This window comes from Phytophthora ramorum (assembly GCF_020800215.1).
Source record: "Phytophthora ramorum isolate Pr-102 chromosome Unknown Phyram_PR-102_s0015, whole genome shotgun sequence".
Lineage (NCBI taxonomy): Eukaryota > Oomycota > Peronosporomycetes > Peronosporales > Peronosporaceae > Phytophthora > Phytophthora ramorum.
In genome coordinates this window covers 1,405,142-1,426,802 of record NW_027150661.1, presented here as the reverse complement: position 1 = coordinate 1,426,802, position 21,661 = coordinate 1,405,142, and the positions used below count along the sequence as shown (strand labels likewise).

General features: G+C 51.0%; 5 protein-coding genes across 5 annotated transcripts; 2 read left to right on the top strand and 3 right to left on the bottom strand.

Moving 5' to 3' along the window:
* Window positions 1-851: 851 nt before the first annotated feature.
* KRP23_12700 (RxLR effector protein PSR2) lies at window positions 852-2,033 on the top strand (the record flags this gene model as incomplete). Its single annotated transcript, XM_067895991.1, has 1 exon — window positions 852-2,033. The coding sequence occupies one exon, from the start codon at window positions 852-854 to the stop codon at window positions 2,031-2,033; it is 1,182 nt and encodes a 393-aa protein (XP_067739608.1).
* Window positions 2,034-3,078: 1,045 nt separating this feature from the next.
* KRP23_12699 (RxLR effector protein PSR2) lies at window positions 3,079-4,839 on the bottom strand (the record flags this gene model as incomplete). Its single annotated transcript, XM_067895990.1, has 1 exon — window positions 3,079-4,839. The coding sequence occupies one exon, from the start codon at window positions 4,837-4,839 to the stop codon at window positions 3,079-3,081; it is 1,761 nt and encodes a 586-aa protein (XP_067739607.1).
* Window positions 4,840-9,501: 4,662 nt separating this feature from the next.
* Window positions 9,502-10,758, bottom strand: KRP23_12698 (RxLR effector protein PSR2; the record flags this gene model as incomplete). Its single annotated transcript, XM_067895989.1, has 1 exon — window positions 9,502-10,758. One exon carries the CDS (start codon window positions 10,756-10,758, stop codon window positions 9,502-9,504), a length of 1,257 nt encoding a protein of 418 aa, XP_067739606.1.
* A 4,405-nt stretch (window positions 10,759-15,163) lies between these two features.
* On the top strand, window positions 15,164-17,101 carry KRP23_12697 (SH3 domain-containing protein; the record flags this gene model as incomplete). Its single annotated transcript, XM_067883323.1, has 3 exons — window positions 15,164-15,831; window positions 15,891-16,043; window positions 16,108-17,101. The coding sequence occupies 3 exons, from the start codon at window positions 15,164-15,166 to the stop codon at window positions 17,099-17,101; spliced, it is 1,815 nt and encodes a 604-aa protein (XP_067739605.1).
* A 298-nt stretch (window positions 17,102-17,399) lies between these two features.
* On the bottom strand, window positions 17,400-19,682 carry KRP23_12696 (Chaperone protein ClpB; the record flags this gene model as incomplete). The annotated part of the gene is made up of 1 exon (XM_067883322.1): window positions 17,400-19,682. The coding sequence occupies one exon, from the start codon at window positions 19,680-19,682 to the stop codon at window positions 17,400-17,402; it is 2,283 nt and encodes a 760-aa protein (XP_067739604.1).
* Between the last annotated feature and the right edge of the window lie 1,979 nt (window positions 19,683-21,661).

The following is a 21,661-nucleotide window of genomic DNA, read 5'->3' as shown; positions in this document are numbered from 1 at the left end:
TGTTACCCTCAGCTCGTGGGAAGCTTGGATTATCCCCATTGCAAGGTTCCAATGCTTACTGTATGATGATGATATGTTGCCTATCCAATAGCACATAGACAGTAACTGCATGATTACTGACGAAAGGAACCCCACAGCGAACGCAAACGATATTCGCCCAGCGTGTGTCATCGACAAGTTGGGATAGTGCCAATTGGGGACACTGCTCTGTGGGGCGGCCAACTCCAGTTGTTCATGCTGATGAGCTTATTCTCCTCCTTCTAGCATTTCAACACCTGACAACGATCTACTACCGTATTCACACAATTCAGCTCACGCGTATTCCACAACTGGATGGTGTAACTGATGGCATGGATCACCATCCGTATTGCTAAGAGTACTGGCGTGGTTATCTAATACAATGCTTCCCCTCGTTATGCACAGGACGTGATTTCAGAGGAATTAACGATTGAACGGTTTCAATGACACAGATACAAGTCCCGGCTGATCGAATATATCGGGAAATCATAATATAAAGGTGCCCATGGGAACGGGTACTACTGCTGTACTTGACCGATTAACTCGACAGTTAGACTCTCCCTGTCGAAGAGGTTTTGTATAAGACGAGTCGGGTTGTACTGGCCTAAAGACTGGGTGTCGGCTTACTGAAGGTCTGCATGCATCAATGCGCTACTGCACATAAGCTGAGTAGTACCATGAGCCGTGTCCAAGATCAATCTTGGGATTGAACACACAGAAAACGGCATTCTCCCATCCTAGGTTGACCAAAGGCTTTTCCAGCTCTTCATGGATTCTCTCATTTCGCATTTCGCCCGGTTTTCCGCCTCAAGTACGGCTACCAACACTACGATATGCGTTTCCATTTCACAGTGCTTCTTCTCGTTGGTGCGTTCTTCGCAAATGTTGGTGCTGATTCAGCGGTGATAAACGCGAAGGCAACGATTACCGACGGGGTGCCTCGTTCGCTCACTGTGAACCAGTACAAAAGACTGCTTAGAGCCGACAAAACAGTGCATGAAGACGTGGAGGAGAGAGGAATCACAAGTGCTCTGAAGTCGCTTCCTGGAGTGGACAAGGCTAAGAAATTGCTACTCAAGCAACAACTCGCTGCGTATCTGAAGAAAGAAAAGAGCACCGATGACGTTTTCACAAAGCTGAACCTCGCCAAGACAGGAGACAAACTCTTCGAGAGCCCGAAATTCCTCGCTTGGGTCAAGTACGTGGACGATTTCAACATGAAGCAGAAGGACCCGGACAAGGCGATGTCGATGATTCCGACTTTGACGAAACAGTTCGGCGATGCTAGTCTAGCAAAAATGCTTGAAGTCGCGGCACGATCTCCGAGCACCAAGCGACTCGCAGAGAGTTTGCAAGCTCAGCAGCTGAAGAGTTGGAAAGAGGCCGGACTATCTGTCGACGATGTTTTCAGGAGGTTGAACCTCAACACCGGACTAGATGACATCCTGACGAACCCGCTATTTCTCACGTTCAATAAGTATCTGGTCGATTTCAACACGTGGAACCCCGGAAAGTCGACGACTATGGTCGAGACGTTGGCCAGAAGTTATGGCGATATACCAGTGGCGAGGATGCTTGAAGCAGCCACGAAAGTTGACGACACCAAGGCTATGGCGACGCGACTGCAGGGTCAACAGAGGGACGTCTGGAAGGATATGGGCCTGAACGTCGACGACGTATACAGCCAGGTTCTGCGCCTTGACGACACGACTGGCAACCTCTTCGAGAACCCGAATTTCGCCGTGTGGACCAAGTTTGTCGATGATTTCAGCGGTGGACAGACGAGTTCATTTGAGGCGTTGTGGAAGATTCTTGGTGAGAAAGCGTTGGTGCAGAAGCTCGTTGCGTCGAGACAAACGAGAAGAAACAGCACTGTTCGAGAGTTACAGGATGATCTCATCCTGAAATGGCTGTCCTTGAAGACACCCCCAGCACAGGTTTCCAAACTTCTGGGGACTTCGTTTGAGGGAATAACTTTGGCAAGTCGTTATAAATGGAGCTTCTTGAATCAATAGATGAATGATGGCGGTCAGTACAGTACGTCTGTAGCTGATGGTGTTTCCTCGCGTGGTCGGGATCAAAGTGCATGGTAGGGGAATCTGGTTTTGAGGGCATCATCTTTTCTGCTTGTACTACATGTACAGTAGATGGCAATAAACTTCATCCAGAACAGTTTGAAATTTTCGACGTTGCACCCCTCCTGAATGGACGAACGTCGAAGTGAACAGGACTGAATACGCCACGGAGGGATTCAGGATCTTGATGTTGATGATATTGATGATATTGATGTACAGAATCCAAGTATCAAAAGCGCTTGTTTCATCCAGCTTTGGCAGCGTGAAACATCGCCATTAACACTTCGGATCCGCATCCAAGACGACCTGTTGGAAACTAGCAGCAACAATGAGCCACAGAAAGGATTGCAAAGCCTCCAGCGATACCAGGACTCTATAGTTTCTTAGCTAAACACAAATAGAGGACCTCTTAACCCCTCCCCCGAGTTAGTTGTAGCACCGTTAAGGCATATCGGGAGGCGATCCTGTCGAAGGCCAGTGCATATTTTCCGTGCTTAACCAGTTTCCGGAACCGACCCCCGAGGGTGTCCTTGAGTTCATTAAATGTGAAATTCTCACCATGTTCTTGAATACTGTTTAGAGTGCAATGGGTACATATTTTCGGCCCCTTACTGCCCGACTACTCGTTTTGCTACCTAGTAGTATAAATTTGCCCCTACATTATGGTAGAACTCACGCGATAACTACACAAACTACATGTACCGCTGCAGTTGCATTTCCAGCTTGTAGTGGCAAGCTCAAACAAAATCGTACATGTATTGGGTAAGACGCATATGACCTAGTTTACAGAACGTGTACGAGTGGCCACGTTAATGCTGTTTTCGATATGTCATGGACGTGTAGTCTGAGGCTAACCATGTTGTCATATACCAGTATATATTAACGGAGAGCTCATAGTTTTTCAAGAAGAGACAGCGAAAAATAAGCGCTTTACATTTGACTCCATCTACTGCTTGGTGGGGTCTTCCGCAACTCTGTGGGCGGCTTAGGTCGTGATCCCTCCCAGGTGGTACTTGTTGTAGTCCTGCATGTACTTCTTCCAAAGTTTCCAGTTCGCATCCGTCTTTTCGTTCACGTGTAGGAGCTTGGCAACATTGATCGGCTGCTTTTCTGCGAATATGAACTGCTTTAGCACCTCAGTCTCGAACTTGTTTGCAAAATCCTTCGTATTCGGGTTCATCTGTGCCATTTCAACCACCTTTACCAGCTCTTCGTCCTTGTACGTAGTCGCCAATACGGTCCGAGGGATATTCTTTCCAGGGAAAGACTTGTGGAAATCATCCATGAACTTCATCCAATACGCGAACATTGGGCTTTCGAAGAGCATTGAGGGTTCTACTTGATCTAGTTTGAGCGACTTGAAGGCGTCATCCGGAGACTGCATCCAGTCTTTGAACAGTACACCCTCCATACGTTTTCCAGCACTTTGCGCACTTGGCAGCTTCTCCGCTGCAAGGATCATTTTAGCGACATCAAAGTCCGTATAGTGGGCCCTCACGATCCAATTCGTAGTCATCTTGATGCCAAGGTTCTTGGCGTGATAGGCGTCCGTGAACTTGGTAAACGTGGTAAAGAGCGGACTCGACAGAAGGTTATCCCCAGCCTTCTCCAGACCTAACATCATGAAGATGTCGTCTGGGTTTTTCCGTTGGCTCATCCAGAGTTTGTACTGCGCAGCATCCAAGCTTGTGGCGAGGTTCGACGTACTCGCGACATTTCTTCCCGCCGCGAGTAGCTTGGATAGACCAACATTTCCGTAATGAGTCGTTAGCGTCCCTATCAAAGTGATTTCCTGGTCGGGGTTCCGCTTGTTGTAAATGTTCATATACTTGGTGAAAGTGTTCAAAAGAGGGCTCCCGAGAAGCTTGTCTCCAGCTTTGTCGAGTGCCAAAAACGTGAAAACACCATCTGTAGTTTTTCCGCCGGCCATCCAGCGCTCGAACTGCTCGGCTTGCACTGTTTTCGCGATGGCGGAGGAACTCTTGACCTTCAATGCAGCTTCAACTACCCGCGACACACCCACCTCGCCGTATTGCGACGTCAGTTTCGCGAAGGCACTTGTCTTTTGATCAGGATGGGCCGTGTTGAAAGTCTTCAGGTACGTATTCCAAGATGCGAAGGCCGGGTTGCTGAGGATGTCGTCCCCCGCCTTGTTCAGTTTCAAGAGTGTGAAAACATCGTCAGCGCTGTTTCCAGCCGCCAGCCAGGTCTGCATTTGCGCAGCCTCCAACTTGGTGGCCACTCCACTCGTCTCCACGACCTTCTTCGCAGCGTCGAGAATCTTTATGACCGCTTCGTCACCGTAGTAAGTCGTAAGTTTAGCGATCGCCGACGTTGTCTTGCCAGGATTCTTGGCGGTGAAATCGTCCACGTACGTGAGCCACGTCGTGAACTGCGGGTTGTCTAGTAGTTTATCTCCAGCCTTGGTAAGTTTCAGGCGAATAAAGACGTCGTCGACAGACTTCCCGTTTTTCAGCCAGGTCTGGAGTTTCTTCGTGGTGGCTGTCGAAACCAACGCTTTGGCCTTTTCAATAACGGAGCTTGGAAGGTTCACTCTCTCTTCACCGTCGTCGTATTCGTAGGAGCGCAGGGATCCAATGGCGGTGAGTTGGTCGTGGTTCTCGATGAGTGAACGTGCCAGAGTCTGGGAGTCTGGGTGAATAATCTCCGAGCTCTGTTGCGCTGAGGCCGTATCGGTACTGGCCAGGAGTGCGACAGCAAACAACCCAACGTAACCCAGACGCATTCTGCACCAGACAGAATTTTGATAAGTGAGATAGCTTCCCACGGCCGTCAAAATTGCTCTGGGTGAAGTGCAATCGCACAGTAAGCCTACATGTAGTATTATAGTACTGCAGGCACTACGATGTTGCGTTGTTTTCTATCCTGAAAGTGCATCTCCATCTGTCTTCCAGGAGGGTCCGTCTGTCGGGATTGTGCTGTGGCTTTGCCTCTTGTGAGATGACCGACGCTGTTGTCATGGTAGGTCTGGGTCGGGCTGGGAGTGCTGTCGCTTGGAAAATGGTATACTGTTGAGGTCTTCGACTTGGCCAGGAGTTTCGCTGCTGCGATAGATGACCGTATTGGCTTGACCCAAAGAATTTGTCAAGAGCGTTGTCCGTGCACTGGTTGAATTGCGGATTCTAACGGGGGCTGCATGTATTTTATCGGTAATAACTTAACCTGTGCCTGCTTTGCCGTTTGCAGAGCAAGTGGAAGTCTTCGGGTGATACTTAAGTAAACTATTAGTACTATACTCGTTATGCGCAGGGGGTTACAGAAAGCGACCTGAGAGGGTAAACATCTTCTATAGAAAAACGCGTAAACATCAAACAGAAGGGCACTTACCGCCAAAAAAGGATGGAACAAACATAGTTCTTGGGCTATACAGTTCGCGATACCAACATGTGATGGGCTCGCTGGAGCAATCAACGAATGCGTGAGCTCCATCATGTATCGCGTGGCTCTAACTACATATAGTGGTTAAGTGGCCTTCTATTTGATGTTTATGTGTTTTCTATAGTGCTCTAGCTACATATGCGTGAGCGCCGCCACGTATTGCGTGACACCGACCGTGTTTCAGGTCCAAGCACAACTGCAGCCCACTCAGTTTCATAAAACGGTTAGTCTAACCTTACTCTGTGCATTCACTGATTGCCAGTGCCCGCTGGATAGGCGGGGATGTTTAAGCACGCACTACTGCCAGCTTTCCGCATGAAACCAGTACTGGATGGTAAGATTACCACCCATGCTCGCGAATAATCCACCGTTCGGTTCTTGACCCTTGCAACTTAGCTGACTCTTTCATTTGCAAACTTGACCTCCACTCCTCCAGTCGAAGGATGCTCCTCTACTTGCTGATGTCGTTGGTTATATCCTCCGTGCTTCCAAGTCTCAATGTCAGTGCAACGCCTTATGCTGAACCAAGCCTTGGTGATTTTTCCAGTTCGCATAAATTCTCATTTCGAGGTAAGGGCGATGAAGTCGAAGAGAGAACGGGACTCTCCGTTTCCGCTATCGAGAAAGCCAAAACGTTATTCTCCTCGTCTACAATCACTACCGAAAAGCTCTAGAAATGGCTCAGTAACGGCAAAAATGCGGATACCGTTTTCTCGCGCATGTAGCTTAGCACCAAGTCCGGGGGTCTGCTGTTTTATGACCCGCAGTTCGCCGTGTGGATCAAGTACGTGGATGATTTGAATGCCAAGTACCCAGCCAAAGCGACGTCGGCGATCTCACGCTGACAACTCAATACGGCGACGAAGCACTGTATAAGTTGCTTGAATCTGCGAAGTGGGTCTCAAGACAAGAAACTCTCGCGACCCGGCTGCAAGCCGAGCAGATCCAGCACTGGGCTACCGTCGGAAAGTCCCCGGCGACGTCTTTCGTCTGTTCAATCTCCAAAGGGCAGGAAAATTCATTCTCACAAATCCGAAGTTTACCTCATGGACCACGTACGTGGACGACCTCAACGCACTGAGTCCGGAGAAGGTAACATCGACGATCCGATAAACTTTTTTGCGGGTCGTCTGCGGGTATGATCTCATTTGGGTCTGGCTGGCTCAACCAATACAACGCCCCTTCAAGCGTAATCAGAATCGGTCTTTTGACAAATGTTGATAAGCGTGACCAGCCGCGCTTCGCTCGGGATATATAGATAGAACCTCCTGGCGAGTCAAATGCTCGTCTCGCTGAGGAGCTCGGCGCTGGGCCCGCCTCCGCAAATACCGCGCGACCCTGCTTCGCGGGCACCCCGCGCGGGTTTACTGCGTCTTCGCGCGCTCGCACCCGCTCAACTCCGTTGGAAGGGCGCTATCGCGCCTGTAGGCATGCGTTGTCTGACAGCACCAACCATTTGGTAAAGAGCCAGCCAGACCCAAGTGAGCAGACGACCCGCAAAAAATTCTACCGACGATCCCAACATTGACGACTTACTACCGTGATGATATACTGTTCAAGATGCTTGATGCCGCCAAGAAGCCGGACGAAACAAAGAGCATCGCCACCAAGTTGGAGGCTCAGCAGCTTCAGGGATGGCTGAAGAGTGGGAAATCGCCGGACAGTGCTTTCGTTCAGATGGGACTTGGCAACGTAGAGGATAATCTGATGGCGAGTCCGCTTTTCAGCACGTGGGCCAAGTACCTGGATGTTTTCAATCCACAATACTCAGCGAAGGAAACAACTCTGTTTCATGTTTTAACGAACAGGTTCGAGGATGACCTTTGGCAAAGATTATTGCTTTCGGAAAGACACTTGACAGTACGAAGGCAGTGGCGACAAAGTTGGAGAACCAACAGAAGCAAGTCTGGCTAGCCAGTGGTAAATCATCGGACGACGTCTTCACGCTGCTGAAACTTGACAAAGCACCAGATAACTTCTTCGGCAATCCGCTGTATAAGACGTGGAGCTCGTACCTGAACGCCTTCAACAATAAAAATCCGGGGAAGGAAGCAAACTTGTTCAAGACTTTGACGACCCACAACAACGCCAAACCATTGATCAAAATCCTCGAGGAGGCGAAGAAATCCCCGCATCTTAAAAGCACTGCCAGCAAATTGCAGACGGAGAAAGTCCAGAGTTATCTCACGATCAAGAAATCTCCCGATGAAGTCTTCAATCTGCTTGGACTCGGCGACGGAGGGATAATGTTCTCGGCAATCCGCTGTTCAAGATTTGGCTCGACTACGTGAAGAAGTTCGACCGAGAGAACCCAGCGAAGAAAACGGATTGGTACTTTGCACTGCGTAAGGCCTATACGGAGTTTGGTGTTGAAGCGATGATTAACAAGGGGCTGCGAAATCCAAACACTGTGAAAGTCGCTGAAATGGTGCAGGCGAAACAATTGAAGCGTTGGCTCGTCAATGAGCACCAGCCGGCATATCTTACTTTCAAATGGATTCTACATTTTTCCAAGGCAGATGGAAACGTTGTTGCTGATCCTCGTTTTGAAACTTGGACCAAGTATCTGGGTGACTTTAACCAGCGGTATCACGGCAAGAAAACGACTATGTTCGATAGTTTGAGCGTCACCTGCAACTATCGATCCCTGTTGGAGATGTTCGATGCGGCGAAGAAAGCTTCGAGTACAGAAAAGCTGGCCACAGACTTGCAGAACGCACTGCTGAACAAGTGGCTGCGTGCGAAGGAAGTCCAGCAAAACTTTCCAATTTGCTCAGTGGTGTTGTTGCCGCTGATGAAATGATCCAGCGATACATTAAGAAAGCCAACGCAGTGTAGGGGAACATTGATTAAACCGTTAAGCATGCGTTAGATGGTGGTGCCTGTGAAACAGCAGTACTATTCGACTCCAATATGATACTACTACTACTACTAGTATTCTAGCAACTGCATTGGATTTCATTTTTAAAAGCTCCGCATAAGGAATGTGAATACCTGAAGAAAGTGATTCCGTTGAGCAGGGTCGTTGGTTTTTGTAGTACCACTGCGACGGACAAGAGTTCGGCTACGAACTGGTCTTTGCTTTGACAGATTGACTTTATTCTGGTTGTCAATGGTCAGCAACCGCTCCTGTAAGCAAATGAATTGCTGTCTAAAGGATGGGAAACCTCCAAACGACGTATTTACGCTGCTGAAGTTCACAAGGCGTGGGCTGTTTTGCAGTTTGTAGTTCACGTGTCAATAGCTGGACAAAATATATGAAAATATATAAAAGGGGAATCCGAATTCGCGCAATTTTGCGTGAAATGAAAGACCCACATGTTGTTGCCTGGATACGCACAGTCAACAGCTAGCGCTAACTGGGTCAGTCTACTGGCTTGTTCGCATCAGTAAATGTCGACGAAGCTTGCTCAAACAAGACTGAGAACAGAGAATTTGGCTGCTAAACCTCAAAAGTGGGAGACATTATGTGGAGGAGTTGCAGCCGGGGGCACGACCCAGAAAACGCATACCTACACGTACGACACCCCATCGACGAAGGTAGGTTTCTCGTCGAACCTAATCAATGTCGGCAAAATCGACCAGGCGAACCGAATCTACCAAGCAACCTTTCGCGCCAGACGAACAACTGTACCAGATCCGTCAAACGGAGGAGGACTTCTCCCTCTGCTGCTGACGAACATCAGCCTCCATGACTAAGCGGTGCAACCGCGATTTATTCCTGCATCGCAGGCGCGTAAATCGAAGAATGCCAAGGGATAGTGATGCGCGACACAGTCGACGCAATAATGGGGAGACATCCAGAACAAGACTCGGCTTTAAACTATCTTTTCCAAGACGTTGATAGTAACACTTCGGACAGTGAACGAACATTGTGGGCCCCACACATTTTAAACTGGAAGCTCATTCAAATGACCGATGAGTCTGATGTGCACGCGCATCATACTAAACTAGCTATTGCACTCGGAAAATTCAATAACGAACAACATGAAGAAGCAGCTTCTTCATTCTAAGGGTTAAACGAGAACAGCTTGCCAGGGTACGCCTTGTCATATGCGATGTAGTACGAGCGCCAAATGTTCGTGTTCGGACTGCTGGCCATGGTCGCTGGATCCAGCTTCATCACGTTCTTGAAGAGATAGTCCGGGGTTATCCCTTCCACCATCCACTTGTTGAACAGTGCAGACTTCGCTTTCTCCAAGTTGGTGGCGAGCTGCTCTGTGGCCGGGACCTTCTTCGCCGCATTGAGCATTTTGGTCAGTGTTTCGTCATTGTAGCTCTTCATGAACGTCTCGATCATCGTTGTCTTCTTCGTAGGGAGCTTCTCGTTGAATTGGTTCATGTACTTGACCCAGGTGCTCAAGATAGGGCTGCTGAGGAGATCATCTCCTGCCTTGTCCAAGTTCAGCGACTTGAAGAGACTGTAAGGCGACTTGGTGAAGTCCAGCCAGCCAGCCAGTATGTCATCCATCATTTTCGTCGCCTCCTCACTCTTGGCATTTTGTGCCGAAACGAGTAACTTCATCAGAGCTTCATCTCCATAGCTATTCTTTAAGACTTCGAACAGAGTTGTTTGCTCGTTGCGCGGTTTCTTGTTGAAAGCGTCAAGATACTTGGTAAAGGTAGCAAGCTCCGGACTTTCAAAAATATCGCTCCTCGCTATATTGAGCTTCAGCGTCTTGAAAATATCATCTGGGGTGCCGGATAAGCTCACCCACCACTTGACTTGCGCACTCTCCAACCTCGTAGCAATGTCCTTCGTGCTCGGGTTCTTCGCCGCTTCTGCCAGCACCTTCGACAACATGTCTGGTTTGAGTTGAAACACCATTGACGTCACCATTGCTTCATCTGCATTGCTTTTGTCGAGCATTGCCACGTACGTAGACCACGCTTTCCACTCTTTGCTTTGCAATAGGTTGTCTGTCACCTTGTCGACATTTAGTAATTTATAGGCATCGTTAGAGTTTGTCCTTGCGCTCAGCATAGAGTCGAGCTGGTGGCTCTGCGCAATATCATCCCAAAGTGTGCCAGCGTTGTGAATGATGTTGTCAAGGAAGGCGATACCGGTACTGAATCCCCTCTCTTCGTCTTCAGCGCTTTCGTCCGTCTTCACCGCTTCGTGTTTCCTCAGAAATCGCTGGACTGGGGTGTCCCTCGGGTCGGTTGAGAGAGAACGACCGCTAGTCGTGGAGACGCTCGTCGCCGTAACAGCTTCGGCACTTGCGAGGAGGGCAGCAGACAATAGCACGGCGTAGTGGACACGCATGGTGAAGCTCTACACACGTTGGTACCCGAGTGCTGAAGAACGGATTTCAAAGTGAGAGCAAGTAACAGCGGCCTCCTGTGTCAGTCACCAAACAATGGAGTAAACCTTTGAAGGGATCACGACCAAACCGAGAAGTTTTACCGATGCCGGACGGAGCAGCAAGAACCCTGCGAAACGAAACAAATCGCTGGCCGATGCTACGTAGCGATGGGACACCAAACATGTGTTGCATGGGCAGCGCATGACAATGAATAACTTGCACGGTGAGCCGCTCGCTGCACGTTGAATATATCAAATAATTACCTTATCCTAGTGGATAAGTACCCGGGTGTATTAATATCCAATCGATGCACAAAACCAACCCACTCCCTTTTCATGAAAGCCTAACTATATATGCAAGCTTAGTTGGCCTTTGGGCGAGGGAGAGCCTCACTCTGCGCATTCACTGATTGTCAACACCACCGATTAGGCTGGGATGTCTAAGCAAGTGAACATGGCGGAGTTCTTTCTTTTCTCTGACACCGCCCCCGGGCCGAGTCGAGGACTTAGAGGCCGGTGTGGAGCAGACCGCACAGCTGCTCCTCCCAGAGCGCAGCGAGAGAGGGACGGGCCCACAGCTGTAAGTCCGCAGGCAAGAGCCAACGCGCGAGTGTCCGCCCGCCTAAGATCATAATAATACCTAGTCAGCATCTACACAGTACTCGTGCACTCAGATAAGGTAATTGCTTGGATTCGTCGAGCTGACAGCAGATTGTACCAGTATACGTACCCAGGTACAAACAGCTCACAAGATATGACCCTAGTGCTTACCTATGCCATATGCTCCGCTAACAACCTGATTTTTGTACCAGCAGACGCTGCTTGTGATAAGCGTTCATGAACAGTATTAACACATGTACAATCGGTTTTTATTCGTGTGGCTAACCCTTTTCTCTACCAGAGTTGTCTCGTTCCTCAAACACAGCCTTTGTCCTGATGGTTGTGACCGCCACGGTGGCGTGCCGTCGTCTACATTTTATGCAGAGTTCCCCAGCAAAGGGAGAACTGCGTGCAGCGATTTACCTCGCACAGATAGTACGGATCTGCAGAAGATTTGCTCTAGCTGCCGCGATGCTGTACTGATCGAAGTTACATTTAGCGGTCTTGCAGGATGCATGCAGGTTGCATGAATGGCTCAGAATCAACATTATTTATTGCAGTGGCGAACTGCATACACGGCTCCATCTTCCATTCTTCAAAAGCCACCATGCGTTCGCAACCCAAGCACAGATGTCCCCGCCAAATCTGCAAAGGTCGGACCAATAAAGACTGCGAGGTTGCAAGATTCGCACAGGTGCCATATAGATGCAAAAGTACTAAGTTACTCTGAATTTATTGTTTCCATGCGCTAGAAGCTTCCCGCATCGCGACATTTTCCCTCCACGTTGCATCTACCTCAGTACGTCCCATCCCGACCAGTTTCAAAATTCATGCACATCTGTACTACCTGTGCGAGGTAAATTGCTGCTTGCAGTTGCACATTTGCCGGGGCATCTGTGCCGCAGCCAATCCACGAAGCAAACCTGCGGCACACGATCGGCCAGAAAGTGATGTTGTGCAGGATGGCCGAGCAAGCCACGTGATCTGCTATTATTCGTGTAGCTCGGAATAATTCAGTACATTTGGCTCGTGGTGAAACTCTGTGCTACCTGTAATCTTGTAACCTAGCAGTCTTTATTGGCTCCACCTTGCTCCTTTTGCCGGGGAGCTCGGTAGTAACTGTCAGATTGAATACCAGTATCAAACAGGAATTGAACGCAGCATTGTCGGAATTTGTGCCCCCACAGACAGATTTGGTGCGCCTTGATATCATTCACTTCGTTTTGGAGGACGCATCAAAAACGAATGTGCTCCACTGCTTAAACAGGTTGCAACGTTGTGGGGTGGGGTGGAATACGAAGTGTACTTCGTCCAGATTGAGTTGAGAGATTCTACGTGACCTGGTATAATACATGTAGACTTTGGAGGTACGGAACGGTCAAGGATCTGCATGCATGTCATCATGTGTTCACGACGGATGCGAACGAATTGCGACCTTTTGTTCTGTAGACGGAAATTCACTTTGAAGCCGATCAATTCCATTCTACGAGTCGGCCGAAGCATATCTAGCATATTCTGCACCCTGAAAGGTGACTTTCAGCGACAAATGTGTTGAACCCCAGCTGCCAAACTCTTGTAGTAAGGCCCATACCTGCTGAATTGCACTGGGCGCCAGGCCTTACGTTTAAAGCGAACCCAGCACCGGAAAGTTGACGGCTAAACTACGTCAATGGCTCGCTGTGGAGCTACGGACCCGCATTGCTCTTCCCATTCACGTGCCGGCGGATTTCTGTTGTGCCCGCGTTCTAGTGAAACAATGCAACACCATCGTGGCTGATTCGCGATGGAAGGTCAGAGATCCATGTGTATTATTAAATAGCTGGTCCGCTTTCTTTTGACTGTTAAACGGCCGTCTACATGTATTTGATTCTTATGTTTTCTATACCGCCTTTCAGGCAGCTCTAAAAGATCTGCCTGTCTTCCTCGAAGATTTTTTTCACTTCGGTCTTTTCCTTCGGTCTTGCATGTGGTGGGTGTACCATATCCGTTACCTCTGTGCCTAACGGCGCGAATTGCGAACTGCTGGCCCGCTTTCTTGGAAGCATACACTGGATCATGTAGTACCGGCCAAAAACCCTACTGCGACTCTATCAGCATTCACAGAGTGATCTCATAGCATTCACCGATATCCGGCACAGCCGTACGCAAACCGTCACCGATTCGAACAATGTCACCTCGAGCGCTATTACACTACTCGAAGCGTCCAGTCTCTCCAACGTTATGCCCAACAACGACATAGCTCACGACTCGTCACCCGCCATCGCGACCAACACGCACCATTGACTTCAAAATATCACCCACCGCCAGCGGAACCTTTTCGTTGCTTGCGTATCGACGAATGGATGGACACCGCACGCGCTTCCGCCACCGGGTGCTACCCGGTATTACTATAGTAGATATTGTTGATAGTGTCTCCAGCTTTTCAAGCGGATACGGGTGTCGGGGACCGCTGCACTCAACTGTGAAAGTTAGTGCGCGGCATCTCTCACTGAGAATTTCAGGTTCTAAGTACATGTACTATGCTCACTCGGATGATGTTTGTTTCCCTCAGTGACTGAACCAGTAATCTTGGGCTGCTCGGTTCCCGGGTCACAAATCCGGTCGCCGAGCAACGCCTTCCCTCGACAAAGAGTCGCACCCTTGCTCCTGTGGCCATAGCATGGCAGCGGTACTGAACACGAGGTTTGGTTGCCCCCGCGTCTGGTTGATCGTCCAGCGCCAAGATCACGGCCAACAATACAACACATTGTACAAAATGTTTGTTATCGTTGGTGAAGCTCTCACTGGTTGTTTATCCTCGTGACTTGCGCTTGTTGCTTTCTCGTCGAGCAGTCATTGCAATTACCCTGTGTTTTCTCTAGTTTCATGTATAGACGTCCCCGCCAAATCTGCAAAGGTCGGACCAATAAAGACTGCGAGGTTGCAAGATTCGCACAGGTGTCATATAGACGCAAAAGTACTAAGTTACTCTGAATTTATTGTTTCCATGTGCTAGAAGCTCCCCGCATCGCGATATTTGCCCTCCACGTTGCACCTACCTCAGTACATCCCATCCCGACCAGTTTCAAATCCCATGCACATCTGTACTACCTGTGCGAGGTAAATTACTGCTTGCAGTTGCACATTTGCCGGGGACATCTGTATGTCGATGTACCGTCCTCGCTGATTGGCCGGGCCGTAGGCCTTGAAGAGTTCTCGTCAAAGTCCCCACATTTTGCCATACAGGTTGCATGGACATCGAAGTTGATTTGCGTCGCCGGTCAGCAACGCCCAGCCGAATTATCAGCGGCGACCGCTCTTCCAAGCCAATACCAATCGATACTGTATAACTACGTTATATATTGCTTTGCGGCGTGGTTTGTTGAATGCTCTTTAGCTCTAAAGCTTACATGTACCTGAAAGGCATGTACTAAACAACCAGACTGTACCGCATGTTTGTCAATTGAGGGTACCACATACTCCATTCGGAGCCATCGTTTGACGTCCAGTAGGAAATCCACCGTCAAATAGACCATTTGCCGTGGATATCTGTACACTTCCCTGTTGGACAGGTACACTTTCTTGTCCAAATTGCCACTTTCAAAATGAACCCACGCATGGCTGGCAATGTTGCTGCGACAATCCTTAGCGCCCGCTTAAGTGCGCTTCCCTTCTTACATTCTCCGAGTCTAAGATGCCGATTACGCCAGCATCGTCTGCACCCTTAATAACGCGTTCAACCGTCATGAAAATCAACTCACTATCGAAAAAGTCCAGCTGGCCACCAATGGTCAAATTCTGCTCGGAGTGTGGCGCCCAGAACCCCGGCGGCAAGTTCTGCTCCGAGTGCGGCTCGCGTCTCGACGCCTCCTCCTCTGCAGTCCCTGCCATACCCGTGGCCGCGTACCAAGGAGCCGTCGCCTCCGCCTTCCGCAGCGACAGCTCTCCATACGGCGGCTCCTCGTACACGCACGACCCTCGCTCTCAGCCTCCCCCTCCTCCCCCTCCCTACGTCCGGAAGTCGGTGGCCAGCGCATTCCGCAGCAGTTTCAACAGCGGGAGCTCTACACCCCCCACGGCGGTGCCCGTGGCCCATGATGTCGTCCCTCCTGCTGCCACGGGGGCCGAAGCTCAACAATATTACGAGAAGTGTGTGAGCACTATTAGAGCTTCTAGAGGCGGCAACAATGAGCGAGCAGTCAAGGACTTTAAGCAGAACTGCCGACGCTTCGGGCTGAAGGAGATGGACGTGCAGCCCTTCTACGCGTCGTTGGTGGCTGAGTTGGGCGCGGAAGGCGCGAGCAGCTTCGTGCCGACGCTCGCGAGACTTGTACCCGACGACGACCGACGCAAGGAACTCGTGGAGTTCAATGCGCAGCAGAGAACAGCGTTCAGCTCGGGGAACAGCGGAAGTAGCAGCGGCAGTGAGGGACGACAATCAGCGTTCGCCAACAGGTGAGATATTTGGTGCAGAGGGGATTTTAGGGACTGGAGCTGATGGTTATTTGTTGTAGGAACTCGAGTATGGCGGACTCGTTCCGCAGTGACTCAGTGGCGAGCAACAATGGGACGCAGAGTAAGGGTATTTTGAACAATCGCTATGCGGACCACCCGAACTGCGACGTGTGCAATGTGCGCTTCGACGTGACTAAGCGACGACACCAGTGGTGAGGATTTTTTTTGGATATATTGCGTGTGGATATTTTGTGTTCTAACGAGGTGTTTTTTTAGTCGGATGTGCGGACTTTTCGTTTGCAGCTCGTGCTCGCCTGTTCGGCTGCTGGTGCCCCCGGGGAAACAGATTGATGGAGCAAAGAATTACGACCCGTCGTTGCCGCAGCGTGTGTGCATCCAGTGCGCCCCGCAGCTGCACCCGCTGCAGGATGAATTGGTGGCCACGTACGCGCAGTCTCAGACCGACAACATCCACGAGGCGCGTGGCCGCCTGCACATCCCGTTCTCGAGCTCGCTGAACAAAGAATGCTGCAACGCTGCTGATATTATCGGCAACTTTTTCCGGAACGACTGGGGGGCGTCGGCCGACCGCTCCATTCCCGTGGCGTTCCTGCAGAAGGCCCATGGTCTCGCTATTATGACGGTGCTCAAGGCTGGATTCCTCGTGTCTGGTAAAATTGGCACGGGTTTGGTGGTCGCCAAGCTGCCTGATGGATCGTGGTCCGCTCCGTCCGCTATTGGAACCTTTGGGCTCAGCGGCGGATTTGAACTTGGTGGCGAACTGGTGGAGGTGATGATCATTCTCGGATCGGAAGGAGCAGTTAAGGTGTTCCACAAGCCTCAGGTAAACCTCGGCGCCGGACTGGATGTGGCTGTGGGTCCGTATGGTCGGTCGGCACAAGCGGCAGCTGCAGCCAGCACTAGCGGTCTGAACGCCAACTACAGCTACTCGCAGAGCAAAGGACTATTTGCTGGCATTTCGTTGCAGGGAGCTATCCTGGCCGCACGCTCGGACCTGAACCGCAAGTTCTACGGTCGTGACTTGCAGGCTAGCGATTTGTTGAGCGGATTTATTGAGCAGCCCGCCGCAGCGCGCCCGCTCTACGAGGCCATCGACAATGCGATGCGCGGAATTGAGGATCACAAGGAGGAGCAGCAGCGCCGCTCCTCGGTACTGGGAGCTTGTCGACTCTGCAACTGCCCCATGTTCCAAGCTCACACGACTCAGATATGGAACAAGAAGTGCAAGACGTGCAACCACGCTCATTAAGAAAGCACAGGGACACCACTAGCGGATGCGAATAACCACAGCACTCTAGGTAGTATCCCTCAATTTAATTCATGTTATGAAGAGCAAACCGATTGCTGTGCGTAGAGCAAGGGAATGCTGCATCGACCCAGGGGACTAAACTTGGGTGGAAATTGTCCTGGTAACAACCGGCGTCGCACGTAAGCGGCGTTGAGATTCAACTTACGAAACAAAATCGTGTTTACTTGTTACTTGCTCCGCCTGCAAAGCATCTGCACAGTCTTGGCAGTACATAAAGATAGGAGAGAGCACCCCTTGCCTACTCAACCGAGATCAACAGCGGCTTCGCACTCCTCGCATTCTTGACAAGTTCTTCTTCGTACTTGGGGTTCATATCGACGTGTAGAGCTTGGCCCGGCGCAACAGCGCCTTCGAGGAGCTTGATAGCCATCGGATTCAGCACGTGCTGCTGGATTAAACGCTTGAGTGGACGAGCACCGTAGAGCGGACTATAGCCGACGTCGGCCAGCCAGTCTTCTGCCTCTGGCGACACCTTCATAGCCAGCTCCTTCTCCTCCAGCAGTCCGTCCACTTGACGAAGCTGCAAGTCCACGATCGAGTGGATATCCTCACGTTTCAGACGGTTAAACAGCACGAGCTCGTCGATACGGTTGAGAAACTCGGGGGCGTAGTGGGAACGCACGATGTTCATGACATCGCCCTCCGCCATTGAACTGGGAGCGCCCTCAGGCAGACCAGCGAGGATCTCCGAGCCCAGGTTGCTTGTGAGGATGATGACTGTGTTCCGGAAGTCAACAACACGTCCGTGTGAGTCCGTCAAGCGACCTTCATCAAGCACTTGCAGTAGAATATTGCTCACATCGCGGTGAGCCTTCTCGAATTCATCAAACAAGACAACCTGGTACGGGCGACGACGCACAGCTTCCGTCAGAGTACCGCCTGACTCATACCCTACGTAGCCGGGTGGGGCGCCAACAAGACGACTGACGTTGAATTTCTCCATGTACTCGGACATGTCGATGCGCGTCAGTGCCTGCGGGGTCTGGAATAAAAATTCCGACAGAGACTTGGTCAGTTCCGTCTTTCCAACGCCAGTAGGGCCCAGGAACATGAATACGCCCAGAGGACGGTTGTGAGCGTGAAGACCAGCGCGGGCAAGACGCACGCAGTTGCTCACAGCCTTGACCGCCTCCTCCTGGCCGATCACGTGCTGGTTGATGTGATCCTCCATCTTTAGCAGTCGCTGCTTCTCGCCTTCCATCAGAGTCGACGCGGGAATTCCTGTAGTCTGCGCTACCACCTCCGCCACGTGATCAGCCGTCACAGCGTCTCCAAGCGAAGTCCTGCTCTTCGTCGATGATTTCTTTGCTTGTTCCTCTTCCTGCTCCTCGTGCGCCACCTCAATTTCCAGCTTCGGGATGACCGAGTGCATCAACTCTCCCGCACGCGCGTAGTTACCGACATTCTGCGCCGCCACCAGGTCCCGACGTGCCTCTTCCAGTTGACGTTTGGCCTGCTGCATTTCCTCCAGCTTGTGTTTCTCCTCATTCCATTCGTCCATGAGCTCCCGCAGCTCCTCGGACGCCTTCTTCACCTCTTCCTCAAGCGCAGCCATGCGCTTCTTCGACGCAGAGTCCGTCTCCTTGCGCAGCGCCTCAATCTCGATACGACGCAGGATGATCTCCCTGTCCAGCTTCTCAATTGGCTCGGGCTTGCTCTCCTGCTGCAGACGCAGCCGCGACGCCGCCTCATCCATCAAGTCAATGGCCTTATCAGGCATCTTGCGTTCCGTTAGGTACCTGTCGGCGAGCGTCGCGGCCGCCACCAACGCACTGTCAGCGATGCGCACACCATGATGCACCTCGTACTTCTCCTTCAACCCGCGCAAGATCGTCACCGTGTCCTCCACACTCGGCTCCGATATCAGCACCGGCTGGAAACGTCTCGCCAGCGCTGCGTCCTTCTCGATGTACTTCCTGTACTCGTCCAACGTCGTGGCGCCCATACAGTGCAGCGCACCGCGGGCCAGCGCCGGCTTGAGCATATTGGCTGCATCTGTGGACCCTTCATTGCCGCCGGCCCCCACCAGCGTGTGCAGCTCGTCAATGAAGAGGATGACCTTGCCCTGACTCTCGTCCACGTCCTTGAGCACGGCCTTGAGTCTCTCCTCGAACTCTCCTCGGAACTTGGCACCGGCCACGAGCGCCGCCAGATCCAGCGCCACCACCTTCTTGTCCTTAAGACTGGCGGGCACTTCTCCCAGCGCGATCCGCTGCGCCAATCCCTCCGCTACCGCCGTCTTACCCACGCCGGGCTCTCCAATCAGGATCGGGTTGTTCTTGGTGCGGCGTGACAGGATCTGCGTAGCGCGGCGGATGGCGTCCTCGCGGCCAATCACGGGGTCCAAATCGCCCGCCGCGGCAATCTCCGTCAGGTCGCGCCCGAACTTGCGCAGACTCTCGCCTGGCGGCACGTTCTCCGGGTTGATCCAGGCCTGGCCCTGGCCCATGGATGCCAGCCCGCGACGCGCCACGTACGACGAGCGCAGCAGCACGCGACTAGTGGAGCGGAGTCCGAGCATGTTCTGGCAAGAGTGATGGTCCTGAACTTGAACTTTTTTATTAGGCAAATTGCACACTGACAAGCAAAGTGAGGCCTTGAAGCGGAGGATCCAGAATTTTCCATTTATCGGCAATTTTCCACTTATGACCAGTGGCGGGACGAGAATGTTCGAGATTCAATTCACGTCTTGCATATTATAAGGCTTCTATAGGAAAAAACACATAAACATCAAATAGAAGGCCACCTTACCACCAATGTTCGAGATTCAATTATTAGGCCGTGGATGAAATTGCAGTCTCCACTGCACCAAGCTTTAGGAGGCAACTTCCTTTAACCTTTGCTGCCATTGTGCCCCTTGTCATCATGGCCACTAACTGCACTCCTTCTTGAATCATCACGCTCAGCAAAGAAAAAAATAATTGCTGGGCCTGTTCATGGCAAGATTACCGGGGCTGGTACACGATACACTATACGACTCTGCGGGTTTCTCGTTGGGGTGTATGGTCAAACAAGTTTACTGTGTGATACTGGACCGATTCCCGCAGTATTTCATATTTCCTATCTAATCCGGGTCGCAGGCTTTTGATGGCTCAATGCTAAATGATTGGTGCTGGTCGACATTCCTTCAAGTGCATGAGCTCTTTCAACAAGAGGGAACCTTACAGGAGAACCGCTACGCTGATAAACAATAATTGGTTTGCGGGGTGTTGGCCCGCCGGATTCGCAATACTTCGATGTATAATTTTGGATTGCTTGAGCGTCTGGACAGAGGTTCTCAAGTGATGTGACAAAAAAGCCAACTCCTCTGGCCGGGTTCGTTTAATTAAATGGCACCTCATCCAATGCAACGGAAACTTTACACACATAACGATTAAGCCACAACAGAACAGATACTCACGTTTGGATAGACAAGCTGCAGTAGTTTGCACACGCTTCGACCTGTTGTTGATGAATGTCGCCGGATTACGGCCTTCGTTCAAGCTACGATGGCGCCGGAGCATAATCGAACAGTGCTTGGTTGATGACAGAGTTGGTAAGGCGCATGCCACGGGCCTATCAAGGTCGCGTGGTGACGGCAGAGACGATGAGGCGTGTCGTGTACGGTACTATTGGCCTCAATGCACGTGGCACGATGCGTCAGTGGGCGGAGGCACGCGCTCAACTGCATGAAGGCGAGCAGGCCGCAGGTAGGCGAGCAGCTCGCAGATTTTACATGATAGCTCTTCCCATTAATAAACTTTCCTCTTTGGAAAACAACCCCGGGTATTCGCGACAAAGCTAGCTTTGCGCTCTTCGAAGCGTGAGTTTGTTGATCTCTTCGGTGCGCGTGGCGACTGAAGGAATCCAGTTCGGCGTTGGACTCCAGAACCAAATCACGTCGATAAGTACGGACTTTGAAAAGTTAGGTACTCCCTAAGTGCGGTTCTATTAAGTTCGTCTTAGGTTCGGTTGGAGTGAACTTCAATAATGCCGGGTTTCACGGTGGACTCCGACGGTGATGTGGAAATGGCGATCCCTCAGCCAATTTTCGAAGTGATTTGTGCTCCAGAGCTGACCAGCTGGGAACATGCCGCTCTGGTCGAGTGGCATCGTGAATGGGAACGCTACGCGGAGAAAATACGTCATCGCTGCACGATGACTGGCGAGACGTATGACACCGTCGTAGCTACTGTGAAGGGTTTGGTGAGGCGCCAGACGCTCAAGAATCTGGCGAAGTATGTGTTGAAGAAACCAATGGCATCTGTCACTGATGCCGACATCATGGGTGTCGTGGTGTCTAGGTGTCAAACGCTCAAGAACGAGTTTGTGCCTGATGTCTCTTCTTTGGTCCGTGCGAAGTTAAAGATGGGCCTATCGATTGATCACTGTGACGCACGCCTCTTCCGGTACTACGAAGACTTCAATGGAATCGTGGAAGATAATGGCCTCCAAGGCCAGATTGGTGCTGAAAACGAGGAGGACTCTGGATACATGAGCAGAATGAAAGCTCGTTGTCGC